The 18,918-nt window shown below is 43.6% G+C and overlaps 1 protein-coding gene across 1 annotated transcript in view; it reads left to right on the forward strand.

Annotated features, from left to right (window-relative positions):
- The window catches only part of snd1 (staphylococcal nuclease and tudor domain containing 1), a 209,764-nt gene that overhangs the window by 57,895 nt on the left and 132,951 nt on the right, over positions 1 to 18,918 (forward strand). The window contains exon 16 of the mRNA XM_080021993.1: positions 17,745 to 17,854. Coding sequence (XP_079878119.1) covers positions 17,745 to 17,854 — 110 coding nt within the window. The remainder of the gene's footprint in view (positions 1 to 17,744; positions 17,855 to 18,918) is intronic.

The raw sequence follows: 18,918 nt of genomic DNA on the forward strand, positions 1-18,918 counted from the left end.
CCGTGCCTGTTTTTTTTTTTTTTTACCTTTCTTTAATGTAAGGAGCATAAAGCTGTCCCTGAGCACACTTGGATGTATGCACGCAACATTTTGATTAAAAAATATTAATTTCTGATGAAAAACTGCAAATTTTTAGCTTAAACTGCTATTTTTCAGATTCGCACAATTACAAAGCTTGAAGGTAATTCAATTAGTCAATATTCTACTGTGATTGAAGGTTTTTCTTTTTACCATTCAATAGTTAAATGTATGTTCTTCATATCAATTCATTCATCAATTCATCTAATTTCATAACAGGTAGGCCTCGCCTACAGGGAAGAGCAGTTTATATGTTGAGTGTATCCAATGTTGTGTTAGTCATACTATAAAATATTTTTATTGCTTGTGTTTAGTGAATAATAATATAATAGATAAATTACTTGAATAAATGCATTAAAATGCATACAAAATCGTAATATTGCTCGAAATACATCTCAATTGGATTATTTTCCCAAATCGTTCAGCCCCTCGTTCAGTCACAGCTAATTCTTAGTCTGTCAGTTAACCAAATTGCTATTGTTTACCTACAATTTCAGAAGTTATACTTCTTTCACAACCTCAAGTGCTCAAATGCCCTTTTTTTCCCCCACTGTCAAAAAGCAATTCACTGTCAGTTGTGTTAATTTGATAATGTACATTAAACCATTCGAGTAATAACGGTTTTATAACTCCTTCTTGCTGTGGACCTCCCGGTGACTTGAATCTTGATCTTGATAGGAAGATATTTAAAGTTAATGCATATCGCTGTGTCCAACTGATTCCACATTGACACTTCCTCTATCACTATAGTTGGTCAAGGACATGATTTTTTTTCATTTTATTTTTATTTTTGTGGCTATGATTGTATGTTTGCGTTGAGCAAATGGGCATTCAGTGTTTCTCCACCACAGTAGGAGAATATGGTTACTCATGACCTTATCAACTCTGCGACTGGACAGGCTGCAGACCAGGCACAGTCCTGTGCATACAGTTGATTGGTTCTTGTGGGAGATAATTAGGATCATCATCGACTTCGTCACAAGGCAGTTAGCGATGCAATGAACACAGCAAGCCTATCTTATAATACCAGCAGCACAACGTGAGCAGCCTGCAATGCTAGTCTCCTTCCTGCTACGCTGCAGTCTTTTTCTTATTCATAGTGATCGGGTTGTATTTGTCCTCAAATAACCCTACTGCTATCTATGTCGACTTTTTTCTTTTCTTTTTATTTTTTTAATTTTTTTTCATGCCTTCGCTGGGGGACGTTGGGGAAAGCAAAGCCTCTGTTTTCATATTATGGTATCCTCAAAGCCGCTCTGCCTTGCCTCAGCTCAGTCTCTCCTCTTCCGGAATATCCTTCAGAAGATGCCTGACATTTTAAAAACAAAGACAAAACGAAAGGGTCAAGGAACATCGGTCTGCAGAAAACAAGCACTATCGGTAGAGTGAAACTCCTGAACTTCACAAAGCCAGAACCCTGCCTCAGCGGAAGAAGGGAAGTTCCTTTGCATCTTCTGCTTCCTCTTTGCACCTCCCCTCACACGCCAAACCTGTGTAACTTCCAAAAGTTGGTTTGATTGTGTTGTTGAATGTAGTTGTCAATAGCAACCAAAATTGTTCCAAGGCTTCCAGCTTAAATCCATTACTAGAAAAATAATATTAAATATTGAGTTCAAGTTAAAGTAATTCATAAATGTTAAATCTTGTTTATTGGGGGGTTTATAGGGGGCAGTTGCTCAGGAGATAAAGTGAGTTGTGTAGTGATCGTGAGATTATCTGTTTGGTCTCCGGCTCCTCCTGGTAGCGTGCTGAAGTATGCTTGAGCAAGACAACCCGCTAACTGCTGTCGTTGAGCTGATGTACGGTGCAGCGGCCATCGATGAATATGATTGTTCGGCGTACAATGATCCGTAATGGGGGGTATGCACTGTAAAGCGCTTTGAGTCATATGACTAGAAAAGGGCAATATAAATGCACCCTAATTCCCATTTGTGTATATTAAGTATAACCTAATGTGAGCACTTAATTGTTAGATAATTTTATATTCTAGTGTACCTGTGTATGTGTAACGGTTCCCCTTTAATTGGTGCACTATAAAGTATAATACTAGTTGTTTTGAACGTGGCTGTACGCTTCCTCCCCAAACTTTTTCAAGGGAAGTTCTTGGTTTCCAGACTGATTGATCTCCACTCAGTTGTTGGCCATTGGAAAGGCTGAAGGAGTGCCACTCCAGAAGGCTCTGTACATTGAAAATGGACCTGTATTTTGAAAATGCTCATTACCTTCAAACTTCACCTTCAACTCATCAGCCACTACATTAAAACCACCACTAATAACCACTTATACTGTGTAGCTCCCCCTTGTGCCGCCAAAACTGCTCTAAATCGTCCAGGCATTTACTCCACAAGACCTCTGAAGGTGTCCTGTGGTATCTGGCACCAAGATGTTAGCAGCAGATCCTTTAAGTCCTGTGGTTTGCGAGGTGGATCTGGCTTGTTGTTCCAGCATATCCCACAGATGCCTGATCGGATCGGACCTTAACCCCGCCAATCCACATGATGTTAAAGAAAACGTGATTCATCAGACCAGGCCACCTTCTTCCATTGCTCCATGGCCCATTTCTGACACTCAAGTGCCCGTTGTAGACGCTTTCGGCGGTGGACGTGGGTCAGCATGGACACTGACCGGTCTGCAGCTAGGCAGCCCAATACGCACCAAGCTGCAATGCACTGTGTGTTCTGACACCTTTATATCACAGCCACCATATATATCCCACCCCTGACAAGTGCCATTGGAAATAGATGAGTAATGTTCACCTCATCTGTCAGTGGTTTTAATGTTGTGTCTGATCAGTGTATATTGTTTCAATCACATGAGATCCTTGTTATAGCATGGGCAGATGCTTGTCAGACTTATTGAAATAAATGAAAGCGATCTATTCTGTAAGCACAGTGAGGAAAGATGCAAGGAGGAAAGGAAGCAGGAAATGAGCAGGGACCATGAAGACAAGAGGACATTTTTTAAATACCAAGTAGAAAGACACGCGCTTATCTTGTGAGATGAAGCAATGGGTTGCTCAGCAACATGTGCCCCTAAAAGCTCTGTAACTTTGATGTGTTTTTTGTTTTTTTTTCAGATGAGGGGCCACAACATGTGAAGTGTGTTTTCAAAGTCGCTCAGAAAGTTGGAGAACCGCTGTCTGTCACAAAGATTAAAGGCCCATCACTTGGACACAAAGATGTAGAGTGTCAGTGGGAAGCATTAGCTGGTGCACGGAGGGTACCTTAGTGCCAATCGTCAGATTGTTTTGGTGTGACATCTGCGCGTGTCTGTGGACATGGCTTTGAGCTTGTGCAAGTCCTGAGTGCTTAAGACGGAAAGACTGCAGACAAGTGGAGCATAAAATGTGCAAACAGTAAAACATTCCCAGTAGTATAATAACATTGGATAGACTTGGCCAGTGCAAAATCTCTTGGGTGAAGTTCACGGAGGAACGGGGGGCGATTGTATTGTGTTGTATGTTAGTATAGCGCTTATTGTGCGTAATCACCGGGTGTCATGACATTTCACTGCATATATGTATGACCGGATGTATATGTATGTGACAAATCTCTTGAACTTGTGATTGTATTGTACTGTAGTATCTCTAAGCCCCGATGTTACCGTTGCTGTTAACGGTATTGGCGAGATTACAAAACATTTTCTATTCATTTAGGCGATATAACCCGTTTCTAACTTGCAATAACATTAAGATAGATTAAGAAGCATTTTCGCTATAATCAAACATCCTCCTCTCTCTGCCGCTCAATCGCTGGAGATATGCGCGAGTAGGGGTGCGGGGTTCGATACCCTCTGCCTGGCTCTCACACACGCATGAGGAGACCCCGCTCTGAGTGTGTGACAGTGGTGGCGGGTAAGGATGCAAGTTTAAAGGAATTTCCTGAATAGATAGTTGTTAACCTTAACAAACAATCTTCCATTCATTTCTAACATAAAAGCTAATGAAGTCACCAGGGGGCGGCAACATGGCGCGTGGGGACCTACACAATGTCGCACAGCTCTGACATTTTGCAATTTGGAGCGCGGAGGGTTTCTCATTTCATTGCAAAATTGAGGAGTTGGAGGCAAGACTCGTTGAGCTGGTTCGCACGTACAGGAATATTTACGATCCGCCTTTGCGCAAGTTATATATTTTTACTTTTTGCCATCCACGGCAACGGAATGAGCCAGATGTTACGTGGCAGCTCAAGACTGGCACAGCTATAGACAACGAGAGGCTAATAAAATTACTTAACATAACTAAAATTCTTGTATAATAACGGGCACAAAATAATTGTGTTTAATATTTTATTGGCGTCATCACCATAGCAACATATCGCTTGTTTTGTTTTGTCGTCGTACCTCTCCCTCTCTCCGGGTTCTCCCCCTTCCCCCCCGTGCCGTTCAGAAAGTGCCGTTATCCCGTTCCCATCTATCGCTTCCATCTGAACGCAGCATTAGTTGTTGAGCAACAATAAACAGTTTCCTCCTCGGCATCAATAAGCTCCCGTTTTCAACGTGCATGTTTGTTTTTTGTTGTTCTTAGCGGAAGCCTCAATCTAGATTGCACCCTGATCACTCCCTCTTTGCTCTTAATGCGCAGAACATCATTTAATTTAATTCTGCTCGTCATTTGTTTTCGTTTTTCCTCTTAAAAAAAAAAAAAAGTAATTAAAAAAAGGAAATAACCAATAAGACTACCTTTAAAGCACCGGATTGATAAGCAGTAACGGTAAGAGTAGTAGTACTGTAAAATCGGAACGATACCCAGCCCCGTCCCCACACGTTTTTGCCCATGGCTCTCCGCGATGGGGGCGCACAGAGAGCAGTATTTGCGTCAGTGTTCAAACGGTGACGATTCACAAATATAAAAATATATTTCTTATGATTGGCATCTATCTGTTTTATCATGTTATTGTAATGCCACTAACTGGCCCAAAAAACCCTACTGTTCGACTTGAAGAATCTCAGTCGACTGATGGGTCAGCGACTGACGATTCGTCTCGTCGACTTTCAGGGGGCAGCCCTAACGAAGTGTCTTAACTTTTACTGATTTCACCTGATCAGTCAACAAAAAATGTGTTTCTGAACAAATTTGAGGCGAGGCATAAGCAACCCAGTTGCTGAATGTTTACTCATATTAGATCTGCGTATGAGTGATCTAGGGCGTAGTTAAAAAACGTGTTCCTACTTTTCATTGCAGACACCACACCGGGACACCACATCCGGGGGTATTCCGCTTGTCTTTTTTATTATTTTTTTATTTTTAAGATTTGTGCTAGTCTCTGTAGCCAACAACAGAGCACTTACCATGCTTGGTGCTTAGCAACTGGACCAAGCCATGGGTAGAGTTCCTCAGATTCTGATTCTTTTTCCAATGTGGGCTTTGTGACAAAAGCTCAGATTTTTTTCATGACAAGTTTTCTGACAAAGGTTGCCCACAAAATAATTGCTGGGTTGTCCTATTTCAGGGTCCATCAGAGTCCAAAATGTATGTGTGCAAGCACTGAAAAACTGAGTTTTTCATTGTAGGTCCCCTTTAAATCAGTTGATTCTGGTTGCAACTTTATACGTTTTACAGAATATATTCATGCATGGTGTTACTGAGGGAATTTAAAAACTCTTAAATGTTAATGAAGCCCTCTATAGAACTGCTGTGGTTGAAGGTTTTCAGTTTTCTGAGAATAGCGCTTGCTGTGAAATAACTGGAGACTTCCGCAGACATTGCTTACAGTGGATATGTAGCCTAGGCCTTGAAAGATGGCACTCACAGGGAGAGGGAGGGGTACAGCTGAACAGCGATGAGCCAGTGCTGTTGTGGATTAAAAACTTAGCCCACAGGTGTACTGCTGTGCTTTCACGGGGAGATGGGTGAAGCTCAGACAAAGGCTCTTCTGGGGTAATGAGCCTTAGTGAGAGAGAGAGAGAGAGTGAGAGAGAGAGAGAGAGAGAGAGAGAGAGTGAGGGAGAGATGTTTGCCTGGCCTGTGTGACTCCCCCCCCCCCCCCCCCCCCCCGCGGTGCCTCAGTCACCCACAGCCTTCTCCCAGTGGTGCCGCCCAGGGATGGGCTATCATTGTGAGGCATAGGGGAAGTCTGTTGAAAGCAAGGCTAAAGGGAGAGGGGAGAGTATGAGGAAAAGGGTTGTGTTGAAATTGAATTTGACTATGATGACTGAGGGGGGTACGTGATCTTTAGATGAGAGACAGGCAGAAAGAGACACAGGAAAACACACACACACACACACACACACACACACACACACACACACATATATACATATATATATATATATATATATATATATATATATATATATATATATATATATATATATATATATATATATATATATATATATATATATATATATATATATACACACACACACACACACACACACACACACACACACACACACACACCACATTTCTCAGTCGTGCTACTGCTTCTGTAGCTGTGAGGAGTGTCACAATTCGATTTGAACCTGTGTGGGGATGGGATGGTTTGAGCAGCCACACCTGACCTGGATCTTTGTGATTGGGTCAGGGTGGCTGCATACCTGTTGCTCGGTGGTTGGGCGAACGAGCAACAAGTTAAAACCCCTACCCTCACGCACACTCAGGACAGGAGCCCTGTCATGACCTGTTCGATCTGCTCCTGGCAAATTCCAACTAACCTCCTCTCTACAATAAACTGGTGGCTACAACCCATCGTCTTCTGTGTCTCTGTGCCGCAGGGCCCTGAAAACGCTACTTGGGTGGCGTGTGACAGAGAGGGCTGCCACAGTGTATTTTTTTTTTTTTTTTCCCAGCACTGACGCTGGCTATGCCATTGTTAGACTATAGACGACAATCAAGAGTCTTGACTTGTAAAGGAAAACTTGTTTGTCATTAAGTAACCTTGATTCCAGTCACATTAAATCATTTCAAATTATTATTTTTTTTTTGTCATGGAATAAATCGAAACAAAATTTCATAGATAAAAGAAATGCTTGGGAGCCGTAAGAGCCGGCTCTTTTCATTGAGCCGGGTCATCTGGCTCACTGGAAAGAGACTCAACTTTTCAAAACTACTGCAAGTGTGTCTGTTCTCCGCCACTTCAGTGTCCGCTCTGTACGTCTTCTCCAATCTGACTTTTTTTTTTTCCAAATTGTACTCAGCATCATGTTCCGTTTAACATCATTGTCTTATCTCTGATATCATAGTTATATCCATAATGTTAACTCCTCTTATTGAGCGTACCGGTGTGTGTAGGCACTTCTCACAAGCTGCGCGTACTCTGTCTTTCCTATCAAGTAGACCTTTTGTAAAATATATAATTTTATTGAATCGGAGCGCTTAAATAATTATAACGCACAAGCTGTGGATTCAGGCTCCTGCGGTTCAGGCTTCGGTTCACACATATCCGCCGACGCGGTCTTTTGCAAGCCGTTATCGGGAATATTTCTCTATAATGTGTGGTCACTGTGCAACAAACTGGATAAACTTATATTGAACTTATATTGTTTTTTTTGTTTGTTTTTTTTGAATGTTCAAATTCTATTTGAATTTAGTTTCCTGCAGCCCTAGTGCCGGGTGGGCGGGTGCAGTGTGTGTTGAGGGATGCCGCCCGCAGCTCGCCCAACTCTGAACCAAATTTCATGAAAGTTGGTTCGGAGACGGGAGGCTGCAGTTGACACTCCCCAGTGCACAAGGCATTTGGAGATCTTTACCATCCCAATTTGGCAACCATGCCGGACAATATTACCCACAAAAATACGGTGAGAATAACAATCTTGATTGTGATTTCAAAGTTCGGAATGGAACGCTCATTTCGATCGATTTACGATTTTGAATTATAAACGTTACACCCCTAAATATAACCCACAAAAATAAGGGGAGGATCGTGAGCCTGCTTGCGATTTCGAAGTTTGAAATCGAACACTCATTTCGATGGAATTTCGAATTTGAATCGTGACACCCCTAGTAGCTGTTCTAGTTCGAGGGGGAAGGAGACACAGACTGAGCTACTTTACAGGGGAAGTGACAAACTGTAGACAGGCGGACTGACAAACAGTGGACAGACAGATGGGCAGACTGTGATGGATAGATTCCCTTACAAACAAAAGGCAGACGTACGTGTTGGAGAGAGTGACAGCCAAAAAGAGAGGGAACCGATGTAGGGGTAGATAAAGGGAAGGGTGACAAGAGAGGAGGAAGATCTGTTTTAGCAGTTTGGGGTGTGTGTGTGTGTCACTGAATAAACAGAAAGGAAGTCATGGGGTGCAGAAAGAAGACAGTGGCACCTTTTTTAAGTTAAGAAGGGTAAAATTTCTTGTATGTCTGGTAGATTATCAGTCACCCAGGCTGGCACTCTGAACTGAACTCAACTGAGTGATGGGTGTAAAAAAAAAAAAAAAAAGTTGGGTAGGGGAGCGCAACTTTGAATACAAATTTAAAGGAAAAAAATATTTACTTTCGTACTATATTAATGGTATTCCCTTGGTACAAAAGGCTAAAATACCGACAAATTACAGACCTGGTACCAGACCTGCCACTATTACCTAAATTGCTGCTCGAAAAATCTTGCTTTCTAAACCAGGCAGATGGGCCCTGTGTACGCTCCCACGCCAACACAGTTTAGGTTTTAAACTGCTTTATATGTTCCATATTTTTGTAATGGTCTTTTTACACACTACATTCTTAATGCACATGCACAACGTTGAAAAATATACAGTATTTCCTCAAATATAAACCAGTACTCAAATAAAAACAAATTATGTGAATTTCAACCGCTTTAAATTTTTAAATTCAACAATATATTCATGCTATTTTCAACATTTCTATGTTCTGCATCATCAATCGCGATTGACATTGATGACAGACTATTTTAATTTAAGTGCAGGAAGGGTGGCGGGTCTCGCCGGCTCTGCTCAGAGCTGTCGAGAAACCACTGGCGATCGGACCCCACTTCCCCGCTCTACAGTCCAGTGCAGGGACGTTAAAATGGGCAGGTGCTCAAAACGAAAAGGCACATGGGCCCCCAGCTCCGATTTTAGGCATTTTGCTGCCCTAGGCAAACGGATCAGCACGGTGCAGCGCAGATTACGGGCGCCCCCTTGATGTGCGTTGTGACGCCCATGATCTGTGCTGTGCCATGCACACATCACGGGTACGCCGAGGACACGTTCCTCATGAATATATCTTGCCCAGACAATCCCCTACCTCAATACTAGAATTGGCAAAATACAAACAACAACAAAAAAAACCCCACGCCTGATGAAAAGGGCTCGGGCACCCTCCCGCACATGCTTGCTACTCTCATAGAGAGAGAGAGAGAGAGATTTAGATTATTTTCATTTCCAAATGTTTTTAAACACAACTGGGTTAAGGGACTTTTTCATCGTAAAAATTCCTGTGTCCCTACCATCTGGGCAGTGGAGATGCACGTCCTTTTGTTTCTTTCCGTTGCTTTGAATCTTTATTTAGTGGAAACTCCAAATTTTTGTCTAAATAATAAATCCTGCATTGCTGGATTAAATTACGTTTTATGCGTGCGCAACCCCGCCAAATCATATATAGGCGATCGCCCCCCCCCCCCCCCCCCCCCCCCCCCAGCGATCGGTGATGGGAATTTTTGCACGATCGCCCAAGCCTACCAGTGGGGCGCTCGGCACCCACATGTCAGCCGGCGCGTGCCGGCCCTCACTTCCATTGCGCCAAGGGATTTGTTTCACCGTCTGACTCGCATATGTGAACCGATCTGCCAGGCCGGGCACATCTGGGCACCGTCCCTCCCCGGGTCCCCCCTCTCCTGGAGCTGTGGACTGAGCACTCAGCCCACGGCGCTGTAACGGACTGTTCAAATTTGTCCGGTGAAATACTTTTTGTTTGGACACCGGACCAAGTTTTATGACCACGGCGTAGAAGTGCAATTGCACTCAAAACTGTAGGGGCACCAAATACCAAAAGTTAAGTAGTGCTGCTTTAATTTGGTTGTGACCATTTGTTCCAGGCAACGTTCGGTGTTTCAGAGCTGCTTCAATGCCCCATGTACGTCATTTGAACATCATCTTTTTGTCTTCCTCTTCAAGGAATTGTTCTTCATGTAAAGAACATTGTGTGTTCTTTTTTTTCTTTTTTTCCTTTCTGCTATGGACAATGTTCTACAGGGGACGGCTGTGCGTGAATGTGTTTGGGCATACGAGTAGTGCTATGCCAACAGCAGACAAGATCTCTATACATGCAGCAGCGCCTCTGGTCGCGATCAGATAAAACTGCTATCTTATAGCTTGACCCAGATGTTTATCTAAGAGTCATGACTTATGAGTGATTCACGGGACCAGCTGTAATTGGCTATGTTATGCAACTCTTCTGGCTTAGTGGATGTGCCGCAGAGGGAGGAGACTAAATATGCTTGTGGGTGTATGTGTACTTTAGTGAGTGGCTGACTGATAGATATCTCTCTGCATGCAGTGAGGTGCGTTGTTGACATACGTGCACTTTTTCGTCATACATGCTCTATGGAAGCACGGAGTTCCAATAGACATCACTTTTTTTGTGTTTTGATTAAGTGTGTATTAGGTAGGGCTGGGTATTGTTAAAAATATATTACGATACCAGTATCCTTAAAGTGATGCCAATACCAATTGAGTACTACCAATAGAGTACTTAATTCGATACCTTTTTTTCTGTACCTATCATGTGAATGGAAGCATTCAGTTGCCTAAAATGCCACCCCTTCTCCCAATCCAAATGATTTTAATACAAATACATTTTGAAAGTGTTCAAATTATTGAAATAGTTCAATGTCATTTTAAACAAATAGCCACTACAGGACGAATTATTACAGCGAAGAAAACCTCTTTCATTGTTCACATACACCCGACTGTTGTTTTAAGAGATTTGACAGATTGTGAACCTATCCTTGAACAGACTGTTGAAGCCGCTGCTGCGGTAGTAAATCACACCAATCACCGCATTAAATCGAAAAATGCTTGCGGTGATTGGCTGGCTTTTAGCTGCTGCGGTAGTGAGCCATCCACACATCTCATTACTTCTAAAAACGCTTGTAGTGATTGGCTGCTAGAAAACCATACAAAGTCTTTTTAGATCAAAAAGTATCAAATTCAGGTATTGTTTGACCGGAGAAGTTTTGATACTACTTCGTATTGGCTTATTTCAGTCGATACTTTAAATGGTAGTGAGTACCAATACCCAGCCCTAGTATTAGGGATACACTGGTACTGCTATTGGTTGTGCTACCAGTGTAGCGTTATAACTACGTTAGAAATTTTAATTGCACTCGTTAAAAGAGTATCAATTCATGCAGAGTTATGTGGTTTATCAATTGTCTATGGTACACCACCTTTTAAGAGGAAATAAAATGTACCATATTATCAATCTCATGAGGATTGGAGTTCTTTCTGATACATTAACCTCTGTCTTCAATTTTTAACGAACACTAACAGACAAACTTCTTTCTGATAAATGGGATTTATTTTATCATGCTAAATAATTGAATAAAATGAAATAATAGTAATTGTAAAATGTATCACATGAAATTTTTTTTAAATTTTATGATGAAAAAAAAAATTGTACAGGATTTGAAATGAGAAGAAGAATTTGTAGTGGCGTGTGACAATTAAAGCTTAATTGTCACACGCTACTACAACACATGCATACACACACACACACACACACACACACACACACACACACACACACACACACACACACACACACACACACACACACACACACACACACACACACACACACACACACACACACACACACACACACACACACACACACACGCGCACATGCTTTGGATGGTGGCCGGTGAAATGGGTCCTCTGCATTTGACCCATCCTGGCTTGTCCTTCCTCCGGGGGGGCAGCCAGGAGCAATGGGCTGCATTCAATGACGCGCCCGGGTCCCTGGTGCCATATGTCCATCGATGCTCAGACGATGATGTGTGCATGTTTTTGGTGGGGGTCCTTACTGATGTTACATGGAGGAAAGGCCATGTGAGCGCGGGGAGAATATGTATGACTCACGAAACACAAGCAAGCAATACATTCAAAACTGTAGTATGACCAGCACAAATGTATACAGTCAACATATAAACTGCTCTTTCCTGTATGCGAGGCCTATGTGTTACGATGAGACGAATTGATATGAATAACATACCTTTATTTAACTATTGAATTGTAAAAGGAAAAACATTAAATCACATAGTATTGACTCATTAATTAAATTTCAAATTGTTCACCTTGTAATTGTTGGAATCTGAAAATTAACATTTTTAAAAGTATGCAGTGTTTCAGCAGAAATGTACTTTTTTTTATTGCGTGCATACGTCTACATACACGGAGCCCACTTCGTGTGCTCGGGGACGGCTTTATGCTCATTCGATTTAAAAAAAAAAAAAAAAAAAAAAAAAAAAAAAAAAGAAAAGGTAAAAAAAAAAAAAAATACCTCACAAAAAAAAGACACTTTATTCTGGAACAGGCTCCGTCCGGACTCGACACGTGTTCCGAGCTCTGCCAGCAGCACACGCCGCGACCAGCGCACCGTGGCCCGGGACGGAGCACCGGATCTCACCGGGGTGCAGTGGGGGACGGGGCACGGAGAAAGTGTCCCCATTAGGCACGGTTTCGTTCAATTAGGAGACACAGAATAAAAGCACATTGTTCTGGCGCGGGCATTGTCACTACAGCTGGAGAAGGAGACGGGTGCGCAAAATGTGTCCCGGTCGCTGCCGTGGGAGGTCGTTCAGCCCTAATTTAAGTTCAATATAAAGTCATCCAGTTTGTTGCACTGTGAACGCACATTAGAGAGGAATATTCCCGGTAATGGTGTGCCTAAGTCCGCGTCGGTGGACCGGTGCGTCTCCCTCTGCTCCTGCGTTTCACTGTGTGTTCAAGGGAGCGTGCGCGTTTGACCAGAATGTCCATTAATTCCACGGACGTGTAGATACAAGTGGGAAATAAACTTGACCATCAAGGACGGAATGTGCTCTAGTGCAGAGGTTCCCAACCACCGGGGCATTTGCCACTGGTCTGCTAGAACACGGGCGGGATTATTATTATTATTTTTTTCAGGAGTGATCTGAAACCTCTGCAGCAGAGCGGCAGCAGGAAACAGAGTAAATTAAATACATCTGGAGTTTTTATTTGCTCGCTCTGATCAACGCTGCAGGTAGTAATTAGCCTTCTACTACCAGCGCTTTGCGCAGAAAAATATAACATCCTTTTTTTTGCACTTATTTCGGTGAGTAACTTAAAGTAGCATAATAAGTAACTTATTGCTTATTATTCTAAAGTCAAGTTTTGATAAAGCTCTTAACTGTTTAAGTGTGTTGTTTAAATATTCTCATATTTTTTATTTATGATTTTTCATATCCAAATAAGTTAATATATACTATGCTAAAAACTTTATAAACAACTTTTTTTTTCCCAGTGTGGGGGGGGGGGGGAACTCAATTTAAATCGGATCATGACCTTAAAATCGAATCATGAATTTGGAGAATCACCCCTGACACCCCTAATTTTTCCTGAAGAGCTTATATTTAGTGTTGTGCACCCTAAGACTTTCTGTTGGAAGGCTATGAGGGAGCCCTCCTATGACAATGGCTGTGCAAAGACGAAACAAAATTGTCATACTGAAATGTATTATAATTAAGTAATGGGAGGAATTGTTGAATATTGGACACAGCGGATGTGCTCATGTCACATTTAATGGGCGTGAAACATCGAATGAGTCGTTAATGAGGAAATGGTTAATTATCAGTGAGTTGCGTTATTGGTAAATTAGGCTCAAATGGCAGTTAAATAATACAATGAAATTGAAATGGATGCAAAGTGATTCAGTTAAGTGGGTGATTGGACAATATGTCAGTGTGACACACTAAACTGTTCAGCCCGAATTTGTTTTTACTTTGCAAAATAAATACCGTAAATATTATGCGAAGGGCATTGGGTCCAAAAATGACATAAATTCAACATGGGGAACTTGCAGATCCCCAGTTTTCTGCTCTGCTTGCGACACACGAGACCATTTAAATGCTAACCCTGGCCAATGCACTATTTACTTTCTATTAGCAAGTAATGGAGTTGTAGTAGTTTTACTTCATTTTGAACGTTGGAGCTGGCTCCAGACAGCTCCACTGAATAAAGCTGAAAGCCCTTTTAACCAACCAAGTCTCGACTTGGCCATGGCAGGCTCTGATTGGGCCTCTCGGGCAACCATCATAAGGCCCACCCCTCAGTATATATACTGGGTCATCGCCTGTCATACTACCTCTATGCTTATTCAGCTTTCTACTTTTGGAAGCAAGCCCTCTATTATGGAAACCGAAATATAAAAGAAAGGAAATATGTCTGCTGCGGACTAGAAGACATGTGCAAGCTGCGGTGCGCACATGACCCGCAGGGATACCCGCTGTGCATTGGCTGTCTCGGCCACGCACACGCAGAAGCGGTGCTGTCGGACCCGTTTTTCTGCGTCGACTGCTCGATTCTGCTGCTGGAATTCGTCTGTCAAAGGGCCGACATCTTCGGTTCCCTCCTTAGTCTGTCCCCGTACTGCCGAAAGGCCTACGAGCGTCTTGGGGTAGGGCAAAGAGGAGGAATTGGCTCTCCCGCTTCTCTTGCTCTCCCTCAGCATCCCTGCCATGTGGTTCAGGAGGAGTTGGACAGGCACCAGGAGTTGCAGGACTTCCCCGCAGCCCTGTGTGGCTCCAAGGTGGATGAGGGGGAAGGGGAAGGAGAAAGAGCCAGGTGAGGAGGCACATGGTGCTGCTCACAAACTGTCCCAGCGGTCTTTTCACCGGGAACTGCTGCACCTCCTGGAGCGAGCTGTTGCGATGTTGGGGATCCCTTGGGCAAACCCGCTGCTCCCTCATGCTGTCCAGGGTGTTTTTTTTACAGGGGCTCGGCAGCAGCCTCCCCGCCCGCGTCCCCTTCTGGTGCTGGAGGATTTTACTAAGGAGGTGAGGTCATCACGGGGTGGTCCTCAGACGCGCTCCCCTTTCCAGGTGTTCGGCCAGTGGTCGACCCTGGACAACGAGCCAGAGTTGGGATACATGGATATGCTCCCCCCCCCGGAGGTATCAGTAGCTGCCCACCTGTGCACCCCCCTTACTGCAAAAAGCCTCAGCTACTGTCCAAGGCGTGTAGGCCTACGGCGCATGCTGCAGCTCTGCTGAAAGTCTGCCTTCTGCAGGCTTACCAGGACAGGCACCTACTGGAGCTGGAGGGGAAGGCCACCCCCGAGACCTACGTAGAACTGCGTAAGGCCACAGACTTCTGCCTCACAATTGCCAAGGGTGCAGGGCTGGTGACGCAGTGCCACCTACGGCTGGTGATGCAGCGCCACCTACGGCTGAACCGATCTCAGATTTCTGAGAAGGAAAATACCAGGCTCCTGCATGCTCTGATGTCAGGCCTATTTGGGGCCATTGTGGATTCCGTGACCCACACGTTCAAGCTGCAGCAGAAGGAATTTGTGGCATTGAGGAGATTCATGCCCCAACGGACCTGGTCACCGCGGTTTGAGTCCCGGCAGAGCCCTGACTCATCGCGGGAGCAGTCGGCCTCCAAGATCGTTGCAGGCCTAGAGTGGACCGGCTCTGGCCCAGGAGACGTCCCTGCCTCCCCCTGCTGACAGTTTGAGGGGCTGGAACAGAAATCCTTCCCGCCGTCCTCAGCAGCCGCAGGCTTGTACACAAAATACAGTCTTTATTTTCCCTTCCCAGTGTGTTTTCCCAATGTGTTTATCGAGGGTCCCTCTCCATTCAGAAACATGAGCGTCTTGGCCAAAAATTAAAATATGAGCCTTAAGCCTCAGCTGAGGCGGGGACATGTCATCAAACACATGAACACATGTGTGAGCCTGCCTGCCCAGACAATGTGGCCGGAGGCTCATTTGTGACCCGCAGTGTACTTTAGGGTCACCTTTCAAATTTGTTTTTTCACATAATGTGAAAGTTTAGAATCGGCGCTTCAAAACAATGTATCACTTGTTGGAATTAAGCTGAGGAGGATGAGAGACTGCATACTCTATGCCCCGTCCTGACGCTCCTGGTGTATGTGGAAAGCACACGCGCCGTACATCGGGGCGGGCCATTTGATGAGCGGCCCAATCACAGCCTGTCAGAGCCAAGTTGAGACTCTGTTGGTTAAAAGGCGCTTTCATCTTAATTCAGTGGAGCTGTCTGGAGACCACTGAAGGCATCGTAAGAACTCCCGTTCTTCATTCGTAAAACCAAGATTGTAGCACAAGCCAAACGTTTCCCTGTCCTTGGGGAAAATCTAGATGTTGTTTGACAGACCTGTGCATGTGCATGAGCATGTAGACATTTCTGATCTGCTCGTTTTGAGTCTTATTTCCCTGTCCATGCCAGCCACAATTCAAGATTCAAGATTTTTTATTTGTCACTTACATATACATACTTTCATACATATATGCAGTGAAATGTAATGCAACGCACCCGGTGATAGCACACAATATGTCCTAGGAAAAAAAGAAATAAATGCTGAAGTCCTCTCCAAAACATGCACTGCTTGACCTCTCATGCACTCTGGTCGCTTTTTTTTTTTTTAGTAACGGCCATCTAATCAGTTCCATTGTCGACTCCATCAATCCTCAGTGGTGAAATCTTTCATAACCAAATAGGATTTTTATTTCTAGTTGTTGAAAACCGAAAGACTCCCTATTAGTCCATTTGTTATCGATTTGGGAACTTGCGTAAGTCTCTCTCCTTGCCTGAAACATTGATGCTGAGGACTCCAGACAATCTGTTGCTGTGAGACAAAACCTCACGCTTCTCTATCAACAGTGGGATGGAGACTCTCATAATGGATCAATTTTTGCAGGAACTTGTGGGCGGTGGTCAAGAAAGAGAACAGAGATTTAAAGAATGCTGTTGCTTTGTTAGCAGAATGTTGAAGGTTTTACCGCCTACATTAAACCAGAAAGGGGTTACTCTGCATAAATCAATACAGCAATACCCTGTGAGTGTAATAGTGTAATAGTAAAGCGACTGCAAGCCTAATAAAGCCCCAAGTTTGTGGGTAGGATGTCTTTGTGTGCCTTATTTTCAGCCTTGTTTATGGCGGAGGGTGCACACGTGGCTTGCAGGACATGTACCCACTGTACTGTAGCTCACTGCTGCCTGAAGTTCCACACTTTATTTGTTCTCTATGCTTAGGTGTGTGTGGGTCTGGTGTGTGTGTGTGTTTCAATTGAAGCCATAGATGCCCTTCTGCTGAACGGATCATTTCTTGCATCAAAGAGGGCAGGCAAGAGTGCTGCATCAACATAGCGCTCCGCATACAGAGTGTGTATAATTCAACAGTACTATATAGCTTCTATAAGACTTTATACTGCGTACCCCCATGTAATTGTGGACTTTTAATCTTGACCCAATAAGTTGACACTGCATCCATCGTTGGGGCTGCTGTGGATTCTAGAACTCAACTTGGGACTCCGTCTGTAAACTAGATTCAGAATGTTTTTCTGTTTTCAATAAAGCAGTTTCCCCTTTTTCTATGTTATGTAGACCCAGTTTCTCTGTGTCCTCCTTTTTGACAGCTTACCAGGCCATATAAACAGATTAAAAAAAATAAAGCAAAAAAACAAAAAACTTTTTGGACTTTGTGACTCATGCTTTTTTTTTTTTTTTTTTTTTCCCCTGCAGGTATTGAGTGTCCACGCGGATCCAGGAACACACCTGGAGGAATGCAGGTAGCTGAACCCTTCAGCGACGAGGCCATGCTGTTCACCAAAGAGCTGGTGATGCAGAGAGAGGTAAAGGCCTTTTCTCATTTTCCATTGTGTTTTTCTTTTAATTCCCAGTTGTGCGTCAGCAGCTCTTTGTTTCTTCTGTTTTGGCACCTACCATACACAGTTCAACCACTTGGATGAGAAGTGAATTTTGTTTGAAGCGGTGGAAAAAATGTGTGTTGAGTTTAGTTCGGCCAACAAATTTTCATTACAGTACATCTTCACCTCTGTACAATGCTGCTGTATTCTTGATTATTTTGCACATGGCTTTCCTCAAAGACATTAAAATGCTGTGATTTGGTTTTTACCTCAAAGACCATCCATAACCATGGCACGCATTGAAACCCGCTCAGCCGTGCAACGTCTTGCATTAAGCTAAAAGAGCCAAAGAAGGCTTCAGTCAAGCCTGTCCCCCCTAATTGATCTACACCCTCCAGTCTATAGCGCCCTGCTCTCTTTTCCGTGGTTTGTGTGTGAGAAATGCTGTCCTGTCCCGTTCAAGCAACAGATGTGGCAGAGAAATACACTGCTCATGCTCTTCCCACGACCTTGAGCTGCGCACCCAAAGTTATTTCAGATCTGGCATGTTGTCCACTCAGAATTGCAGTATTGTTAATATATAGGAACCTCACCTGTGCACTTATTTAAGGCTTGTTTATTCCCCACAGAGATGATTAAAGTTCTGTTATGGTCATTAGGTAGCCTCCACCACATCTGAACTGCAAATTAGGTAGCTATGCATAGTGTTCCTAAGTGAGCACATATGTTTTAACATCATTGCACTGATATCAGCTCTATTCAATTAATCTTTTAAGTGGCAAGCACCTTTAAACCTGACCCTCCGTCCTATATTGCATGCTGCGCATGCTCCACTCTCCACGGCATTCTCCATCCAGTTTATGGTAAGCACAGGTGATAGGAGATCAGCGCCCCTGGGCTTTGGAAAACGCCATCCACCCTGTGCCTTTTCATTCAGATGCTAATAGCTTTTTATAGGGAGCAGGGAATTGACCAAAGCCATGATGGAACTAGCTATAATCCTGGAACCACTTATCCTGGCTACACACTCTCATTATCCTACCCCCGCC

Source organism: Zeus faber (genome assembly GCF_960531495.2).
Source record: "Zeus faber genome assembly, chromosome: 21".
Lineage (NCBI taxonomy): Eukaryota > Metazoa > Chordata > Actinopteri > Zeiformes > Zeidae > Zeus > Zeus faber.